The 10,485-nt window shown below is 35.2% G+C and overlaps 1 protein-coding gene across 2 annotated transcripts in view; it reads right to left on the reverse strand.

Moving 5' to 3' along the window:
- Nucleotides 1-5,904, reverse strand: part of Hfm1 (helicase for meiosis 1) — an 88,840-nt gene extending 82,936 nt beyond the window's left edge. For both annotated transcript variants that reach the window (XM_026403104.2, XM_077791401.1), the window contains exons 1-2: nucleotides 5,834-5,904; nucleotides 809-921 (exon numbers count right to left, since the gene is read on the reverse strand). In XM_026403104.2, coding sequence (XP_026258889.1) covers nucleotides 809-921; nucleotides 5,834-5,904 — 184 coding nt within the window. The remainder of the gene's footprint in view (nucleotides 1-808; nucleotides 922-5,833) is intronic.
- Nucleotides 5,905-10,485: the final 4,581 nt, after the last annotated feature.

Here is a 10,485-nt window from a genome sequence, read left to right on the forward strand (position 1 = left end):
AATATGATCCAGTATTAAAATATAGGACACAGTGCTTTTTTTAACTTTGTAATCCTGCTTCTAAAATCAAGATAAAGAAATATCTTCATCAGAGTGATAGAATTTTAAACATTTCTTTAGAGTTTTTTTTTTCCCCAGAATCTATGGGATGTTTAGAGGAAGTTCAGAAGTCTTATTAGAGCTTAAATTTGCTTTACCATCTATTTATAAATATTACACCAGATGTATACCATACATGAAGTATAGTATTTGATACATTCAAGAGTATACACATATCTATTTATATATAAATCATGTAACTTATAAGCTTAATATTAAAATATTTATGCATGAAATTACCAATTTAAGATTAAAATTTTACCAGTAACATCATATTAGATAACATATATTGTTTAAGCATTCCTCAAGATTAAAAAAAAATGGTCTCAATATGTATAATCTTTCGTTATCTTGTTCTTTCACATAAAGTTCTGTCTCCCAGAAGATCTTACCAATTAGAAAAGAGCAAAACTGAAGAGCAGTGACAGGAGTTTTAATGGTTAAAGAGAAACAAATATTCACTGAACAACAGTCAGAACAAGTATGTGATAGGATATTATGTATTATGCACACATATGTGTATGTATATATGGAGAAGGTAAATGTGTTAGATCATAAGGTTTGGTGAGCATTATTTTGAATAAGAGAAGTCTTTGACTCTCATTTTTTCCATTAAAATAAAGGAATTAATATTTTCATGTGTTACTAGGTTTTTTATATTGATATTAATGCATGCATTTGGTTTCACAACAAATATATGATAACTTACCTTGCAATTTATGACTTTCTATTTCCTCCTCTAATTCCTGAGTATCTGGAATTTCTGAAATCAATGGAGGAGGAGGGAGAAACCAATCCAATGATTTTTCATTGTCTGGATAGCTATATAAAATATAAAAAATGTGAATATATGGTTAAAAAGATCTACAATCAGAAACATATATTTATTAATCTTTACTCAATTTCTGTTACCACTATGATTTATCCCTATACAGCAATGTTCTCAACCTTTTTTCCCTTGTGTGTCACAGAATTAATAATACGGGGACTGGAGTTGGGATTGGAACTCAGTTGGTAGAGTACTTGCCTAGCATGTATGAGACACTGGATCCAATCCTCAGCACCATATAAAAATAAAATAAAGGTATTGTGTCCATCCACTATAAAAATATTTTAAAAAATTAATAACACTGCATGTAAGATATGCTACCTAAATAGGAATGGCAATAGTTCCACTTCATTTTCTCTAATTGAAATGCCAGTGATAGGAATTTTAAATCTATTCCAACTTTTTAAAAAGTATTAAACCATTCTCAAACTCTGCACTTTAACTATTACATGTAACAAATTACTTATGATGTATCTTACCTATAATCATGGGTCTTTACTGGGTAAATCACTCCATTATTAGTATTCTTGAGTATTCCTACAACTTGAGTGAAAATTAATGTCCTAACCCAAATACTTGGTTCAGAACCATATGCAACCACAAAATCTCTAAGAAATTGGTTGAAATTGGTTGACTTTATAAGTCAATGGTAATTGATGAGATTTTTGCCACCCTGTTGGCATCTTTACCTGTCCATACATTTCAGCTGTGACCTTATTAACTGATACTGCTTTAACATATCTTTACCAATCAAAGTTGACTTGCTTTCATTAAGATAAAAAGAAAGTGCTAGGTGACAGGAAAAACTTGAGGAAAAAAAAATATATACTGCCTACACTGAATCCCAAGCATTTTAAGATTAATTTATTTTCATTTACTGTACTAAGTTCTCCCAAGTAAGAGACTTAATCTTTGAAATTTCTGTCCCTCTTAGTACCTAGCACATAGCTACTATGACTATATTTTTCAAATAAAAATCCACAACATTATTTGACAATGTCTGAGAGACTGAGCAAATGCCAGAGCATTTGAAATTTAGGACTATGACAGAGGGTTCCTAAGATTACACCCAGTTCAACGATTTCCTAGCTGAGTCCTACTCCTAGCAATTGGGCAAAGTCCTAGGGAAACCAGGCACAAGTTTCCAAGAGTCCTCTCCATACAAGGGTCACATTAAATAACCAATTGTGACAACATGCATGAAATGTTACCAATGAGGAAAGTTCATTTGGAACTCAATGGTCAGGGTTTATTGGGGGCTAATCACCCCCAAGCATTCCCTGTCGGACATATAAATTCCAGAATCCCAGAAGAAAAGCAGGTGTTCGCATAAACCACATTATTTGTATAAACAGTTTATGCACAGTGAGCCACTGTTATCAGTTAATGGTGGGAACCTTCCTGAAATCTGTTCTCAGATTCCAACCAAAGGTCAACCTTGCAAACAGGCTTTGCAAGGATAGCCATTTAGGCCTGTTATGTTAACTCTTTTCTATATAGAGACCATTCCAGAAAATCCAAGAAAGAGAATAATGGGATATAAGAAGTATACATCTAGCTCTACTATTCAGTCTCCTCATAAAATTAAATCTTCTTTATGATTTCCCTCTTTTCTTCTAGAGGTGCCATCATTCTCCCAGTCACCAAATCCAAACCATAGCATAATCCTTTTTTATTCACAATATATAGATACATATTCCTTTTAATGCTTCTGAAATTCATCATTTTCTTTGTATTTCCATTGCCACTATTATAATTAAGATCCTAATCAACTTACATCTGATTGAGAACAATAGTGTTTTAACTGAATTCACTGCCTCCAGGCTTTCTCTCTAATACACCTTACACATTCTTACATTAATTTAGAATCATTTTCATCATAGTACTCTATTCAAAATTCTTCAGTGGCTTTCAGATAATGACAAACTTCCCAAGGGACTTAGAGTACCTTACAGTTTTAATTCTCCTACACATACCTTTAGGTTTAGGGTAAACTGAACTACTTGTTATATACCTGTTAAAGTTTGGATAAGTGTCCTCCAAAGGCCCATATGTTAAAAGGCTAGCTTACCAGCTTGTGACACTATTGGGAGGTGGTGAAACACTTAAGAGATGGAGCCCAGGGGGAGGAATTTATCTCATCAGAGGGATGCTCTTGAGAGAGAGTGTGACTCTGACCCTTTTACCTCTCTTTGATTCCCAGCTGCCATGAAGTGAGGGCTTTTTCCACCAGGTGCTCCCACCATGATATATTGCCTCACAACAGGCCCAAAAGCAACAAACCAAATGACCATGGACCAAACTCCTCAAAACTACGAGATAAAATAAACTTTTGCTTTGTTTAAGTATTTTGTCACAGTGATGGAAAGCTAGAACAATACCAAACAGATAACACATTCTGTGCCTCCTCATCTTTATTCAAAGATACATCCTTTATTGCTGGAACTGGGTACACACCTGTAATCCCAGTGACTCAGGAGACTGAGGCAGGAAGATTCCAAGTTTGAGGCGAGCCTTAGCAAGTTAGCAAGACTCTCTCTTACAAAATAAAATTAAAAAGGACTGGGGATGTAACTAAATAGTTCAATCACCAGTGCCACCTTCCCCCCTAAAAAAAATTTAAAAAAATAAACTCTGTACTCTTCCGGACCTTTTACTCAGCCTCATACCCATATCCACCTATAGAAATTCTACTATTATTCATTCATTAATCCATTCAACAACTATTTAGCACATGCCAGGTGCTTTTCTAGGCACTAGAGTTTAAGTTCATTTAAAACCCACTTCAAATTCTACCTTTTCCAAGAAATTTCCATAGGTGCTCAAAGATTTTCTCCCCCTCTTTTTATACACTGAATCCACAATATTTCTCATACTTATTGTATTGTGTGTGTGTGTGTATGTGTGAATGTGTGTATACAGATAATAGATAGAAATAGCTAATTAGTCTGATACTGTCTCTAGATTGTAAATATCTAAGGGCTTTGCTTTTATTTCCATTTATATAAGCAGTACTTAGCACAGTGTTATATATAATTAGGTGTGTTGTTCAGGAAATGTTTGTTGATTTAATTTCACAGCTTTTAACACATAGAGAATTATACAGCATTTACCACCCACCACAATCTATGCTCAACTTTAGAACTCTATGCACCATTTGTCTCCTTTATGAACCATCTACTCTAAAAAACTTCTATATACTATCCCCTCAAGTACTGTGACTTGTCCCATCTTCATTCCTTTTTTTTCCCCTTTAACAGTGGGCCTTCAATGCCTACTTCCTCTATGTCCAAAGAATTATCAGCTATTTCAAAGACTCCTGAAGCCTCTCCCCACTAAGCCTGACCTGATCAACTTGCTAAAGGTTACTTTCTTCCAAATCTGAAATTTTATTGCATGAATATTAATCATTTTTCATACATTTTAATGTTTTATTGTTAGAACAATCATATGTTCCAAAATTTGCCTAACCCTAATCCTAATACACTGACTTACAGTCCTGATTTACTCCTGCTGCTCCAGCAGGATGTACTTTTTTACTCTCAAAAGTTTTCCACTCTATACATATATACACAATGGAATATCACTCAGCAATAAAAGAGAATAAAATAATGGCATTTGCAGGTAAATGGATGGAGTTAGAGAAGACAATGCTAAGTGAAGTTAGCCAATCCCGAAAAACCAAATGCCGAATTGTTTTCTCTGATATAAGGAGGCTGGTAGTAGGGTAGGGAGAGGGAGCATGGGAAGAATAGACAACTCTAGATAGGGCAGAGGGATGGGAAGGGAAGGGACAGGGCATGGGGTTAGAAATGATGGTGGAATGTGATGGACATTATTATCCAAAGTACATGTATAAAGACACAAATTGGTGTGAATACACTTTGTATACAACCAGAGATACGAAACATTGTGCTGTATATGTGTAATAAGAATTATAATGCATTCTGCTGTCATATATATAAAAAATTAATTAAAAATAATTCCCAAGTGACATATTTCTACTTTCTCATACTCTTAAAAGGAGCTAACCACAATTCTCAAACAAGAACAAACTATTGTCCTTCATCATCATTGCCACCACCACCTTCATAAGTTTTTAATATTTAAAAGTATTTCCTTTATAACTAACCATAGAATATTTCAAATACTGATTCTGTGTCCAAAAAACCCGAATATGAGTCATGGATATGTTATATCATACTATGTAATGAGTTTAAATACAGAATATTGAAATATGTGGTTAAAAAAAAGTATTCCAGTCTGGATCATGATTTACATAGTCATATTATTTATTAATGACTTCCCATATGTGTGTTTAAACTCAATTAGATTTTAACTTTTAGAAGTGAGTTTCTTTCTTTTTATATCCTTTCAGCATTCAATCAATATTTGAATTACTATTAGAATGAAGGAGTGAAAGCAATAAGGGGGTTCATTAAAATAGGTTATTATAACAAATACATATAAAATTCAGAATTGAGAGCAATCTACATGGTCTCACATCTTTATTTCCATCCCTACACATTGCCTGTGCTAAATACGCTTATCACAGTCTTTGGTACATGCTCATTATGTTTTCAAAACGTGTCATCACTTCTTGTTCTTGGCTACTCTTTGACCATTATTTCCAGTCTTTACCTTAGTCAGGAACAACTTGACAAATTAGAAATGTAAAGCAAATGAACATAAAACTGGCAGGAATTAATTGAATTTTTAAAACTATAACATTTAAGATGCTGAACCTTACTTACCAGTGAATCTGAATTCCATGTTTCTAAATATACAATCATTCTGTTGATCTGCCATTTTTATTTGTGTATTTATCAGAAAGAAAATAAACTCCCTAATTTTTTTAAACTCTAAAATAATATACTGTATTATTAGCCCTTGAGATAGACTTACTTTTCAATTTCATCTGGGTTTTCAAAAAACAAACTATCCACAGAAAACAAGCAGTCATTTAGTTTTGACATCTTTGAAAACTGGACTTTGTCATAAATCTACAAGATATAGAAAAGGTAGTTTATATTTTATTTACAAAGATGGAGAAAATATAGATAAGTAAACTATAGTCATTAGTTTCTTAGAACATCCTTTAAAATATAACCACAGATGAGTCTTACAGTTTCAATTTCTGTGACTTTCAAAGCATTTCAATATCAACATACTGTGTTCTCTACTCATTCATATATTTTCACATTTTGTACCCCTTTCTTCATACTGCACCAATATTTAAAATATTTTCTTCCTGGAAAATTCTTGTCCATTCTTCAAAGTATAGGTTAAATGTCATTTCTTCTTCAAAGACTTCTCTAAATTTGTCTTCTTCAATAACACAAAATTAACTGCTCCTTTTGGGTTAATACTTTGTTTATAGTATTATTTTTGAGTTGAGATATTACAATTTATTGTGAATGTGTGTACCTCTAATACAACTATGTACCTATGCAGGAATTTGCTTCAAAATAAAGGGGGAATGGTAGAAATGTACTGATAAAATATTATTGGTGACAAGTTGGTAACTGCTAAAACTATGTAACGTGTATGTGTGGGTTCATAATAATAGTTTATTTTTCATGTGTTTGAACTTTTACAAAATAGACAAATTTAACACATACATATTTTTACACTCAAAAATGGTGTAAAATCTTTTTTTTTTGCTTTAAGATATTCAGACATGTAAAGGTTAAAAATGTTCACCTCTGGCCACCAGGAATATAATAAAAATGTAGGGCTGAAAAAAGACTCAAATGTGAAAGGAAACCATAGCACCATTTCTACAGGTTCACATTGCTTCTTTCTTATTCCAATTACTTCCCTGTGCACACTAAATCTACCTTCCAATTTTTTCTCTAAATTCTGAAACAAGACAGAACATTCTATAGGTCAAAACATGAAATAAGATGCACAAATCATAAACGTGAATTATATTTCACTTACTCTGTGATAGTTAATACATTACAAATTCATCCTCAGGATAGAAATTAAAATCAAAGAAATTATATGAGTACCATCTTGAGGAGAAATCCTCATTACCAATTTTGAGAATTCCCTGATGTGGAAAAAAGATACAAGTAGAACTGATGTGGGGAAGAAAGGAATATTTTCAAGTCCATCTCTGGAGAAATACCACTGATAAGAGGGCTAAACCTGCAAATGGCTTTAAGACTGTTCTTACTGATCTAGAATGTTGTGGAGTTTTTCACTGTTTTAGTTGCTGGGTTTTCTGTCCTCTAATATGTTTAACTGGCCTCTTTATTTTTCTCAATTTACTAATCACTCAGTCATCAACAAAAAGATATAGTAAGAAAAAATTAATATGGTTTTATATATATCTCGGACAATCTGTTAACATCGTTATTAGATAACCAATGTTAAAACTTGAAAACAATTATATGAAAAATAATAAACAAAAATGCTAGTCATTTTTATACTGTCCAAAAAAAAAAATAACAAATGTTTCTTGGCTTTAAAATAATACCTCAGAATTTAAGAAAATCTGAAGGCTAACATCATTTATATGCTTGTGTTTCTTTTCTTCTTTTTCTTCCTCTTTTTTTTTTTTTTGGTATTAGAGATTGAACTCAGGGGTGCTTGATCACTGAGTCACATCCCCAGCTCCCTTATTATTTTATTTTATTTATTTTTTTAGTTGTGAGTGGACATAATACCTTTATTTATTTATTTATTTCTATGTGGTGCTGAGAATGGAACCCATTGCCTCACACATGCAAGGCAAGAGCTCTACCACTGAGCCACAACCCCAGCCCCTCCTTTTTTATACTTTGTATTTAGAGACAGGGACTCACTGAAGAGTTGCTTAGGGCCTCGCTAAATTGCTGAAGCTGGCTTTGAACTGGATTCTCCTAAGCCTCCCTAGCTGCTGGGATTGCAAGTGTGCGCCACCACGCCCAGTTGAGTAAAATAAGCTGCAAATAAGACAATAAAATTACAAATAAGACAATAAAACTATTAATTTAAACTATTATAGCCGGCGCTCTGGCACCTGTAATCCCAGTGGCTTTGGAGGCTGAGGCTGCCTTCTCTAATTACATTGATAATATTATAGCACTTTTTATCTTTTAGAATCCTTATTGATAAAATTTTCGTCCCTATGACTTTATCATTTTTAATGTTTTTACAATTTCAAAAGTGCAGAAACTCATATACAAATAAATTACTGACTTGTTAGAAATCGTTAGTGAAGAAACCGAGACCAACATTCAGCAACTGCAGGGAGTTTGACACAGTAAGGGAACACATTCCCGCAGTCTCCAGGTCTCAGGCAGCGAAAAGCACCCCAGTCGCAGCCCCAGCCCGAGGCTCCCCCTCCCACGTGGTGGCCCGCGGGGCGCTAGATCCCAGATCGCCCACTAGAACTCACTCGCCCTGAGGCGCCCGCGCTGCCCACTCCCGGAGCTCTGGGGCCACGCACTCCACCGCGGCCTCCTTCCCGCTGCCGTAAGACGAGGCGTCTAAACAGATACGGAGGCCCACCCAGCTCTAGCTCAGGAGAGAAACCCCGACACACACCCAAGGGGGGGCCACAGCAAACGGGACAAAACACCACACGACCAGCCCCGTGGCGGGCGGGTCCCTTAACGTGCGCGAGTCAAGTGGCCTCGCCGTCTTCTGACAGGAACGCGATGAGGAGCCTGGGGCCGGCCCAGACGCGGGCCTGAAGCTTGGGGACCGCTGGCCAACACCGCGCCCCTCCTGGGCTGGGTCCCTACCTCCCTGCGGGCCTCCAAGCCGGTCCCCACCTTTCCTGCCTGCGCTCCCAGTCCTCACCTCCCCGCCCGCAGCTCGAGGCGGAGCGCCGATTCTCTAGCCCCTCGGAGGACCCCCCTCAAGGGGTCTTAGCCGAGCTCCAAGCAATGGATCGCTGGGACTCGACTTCTCCTTTTCCACTGCTCCTGGTTTCCCCAGTATTTATGATTGACTTTGAGTACATTATTCGCAGTGTGCTGTGTCAACTCTCATTACATGAATATCTTGATTTTAGGTGTTAAAGAGTCTACCAAGTGATAGCAGGAACAGCCTGCTTCTCCCACTGCCCCAACAGCACCCCACTCCCAAACACACTCCAAGCTGCCTTTCTCATGGAAGTTAGGCCTCAGCTCTGGGACCTCCATTTTATTATTACCTAAAAAGTGCTTTATTTATTTATTATATATATTTATATATATATATATATATATATATATATATATATATATATATATTATTTATCAAAACACCATAATGACACCCATGAGGGCAATAAGACCTTTATGAACTTATTTTAGAGATAAAATTAAATTTCAAAAATAAATATTTTTGAAAGTGCAATGACATTGAAAAATGTTTAACCATCAAGGGTGTACAGAAAGAGTGTATGTACTCATAAATGTGTGTACTCATAAATGTGAACAAACTATAAGTTAACCTTTTAAATTTCCTTAACAGAATTGTTGTCTGAAGATTGACAGGGGTTGCTTTTGCTGAAAACTTTTGTAGATGGAAAAATAGCAACTAATCAATGATGTCTTTCTTTCAGGGATATTTATCCTTTCTTTGACACCCCCCACATCTCACATATAGAGTCCATATGCTACTATCTGCTTGATTCCTGTTGGTTCCTCTCTCTGCATCTCTGTTTATTAGCTATGTAGCCTTGGAAAAACACAAACTTTAAGTCTTAGTTCATTATCCCCAATGACACTAATGATTCCTAATTCAAAAGGGATAAATAAAATAATAGTGGTAACAGTCCTAGCACATGATAAATGCTCAATAATATTTTTTCATCTTCCCTGGAACATAAAATCATTCCAGGACTTTGGTAAACCAAATATTTTAATAATGATAAACCAATAAACTAAGTATTTGGGGCAAAGTAACTAATAATCTAATGACCTTATAAACTATTCATACTAGAAAAGCTTAATTACCATTTCTCTCAAAGGTACTGGACCTATATATAAGAAACTGTCTTAGCAAAATAAGATACATATGTTAGGAACTGAATGCTTGTGAATCCTCCAATTTGTTAAAATTCATATGTTGAAATTTAATCCCCAATGTGATGGTATTTGAACCTTTTGGAGACAATTAGTTCAAGAGGTAGAGCATTCATGAATAACATTATTGCCTTTATAAAAGAAGAGGCCAGAGACCCAACTTGTTCTTTTCCCCCCTTATGAGAATGTAAAGAGAGTCAGAAAGGAAACCCTCAGCAGACACCAGATCTGCCTGCACAGTCATCTTGCACTTTTCAGTCTTCAGGACTGTGAGAAATAAATTATTTAAGCCACCTATTTTATGGTATTTTGTTGTAGCAACACAAACTAAAACAGCATCTGTGATAAATTAAGGGATTCAGCAACAGGCTAGTACAGAGAAACCTATCGTCAAAGCACACAGTAGCAAATGGTACCATGTTCATAAACAAATCCAATCATTTATTCAAGAATGTACTAGGAATGCTACAGAGCCTTGCCTTTCCCCTAAAATAACTTCATAAAAGTATGAAAAGTTTAGTTTTTAAAAGGAAACATCAGGACATTGATTAC

The sequence above is a fragment of the Urocitellus parryii genome, chromosome 11 (assembly GCF_045843805.1).
Source record: "Urocitellus parryii isolate mUroPar1 chromosome 11, mUroPar1.hap1, whole genome shotgun sequence".
Lineage (NCBI taxonomy): Eukaryota > Metazoa > Chordata > Mammalia > Rodentia > Sciuridae > Urocitellus > Urocitellus parryii.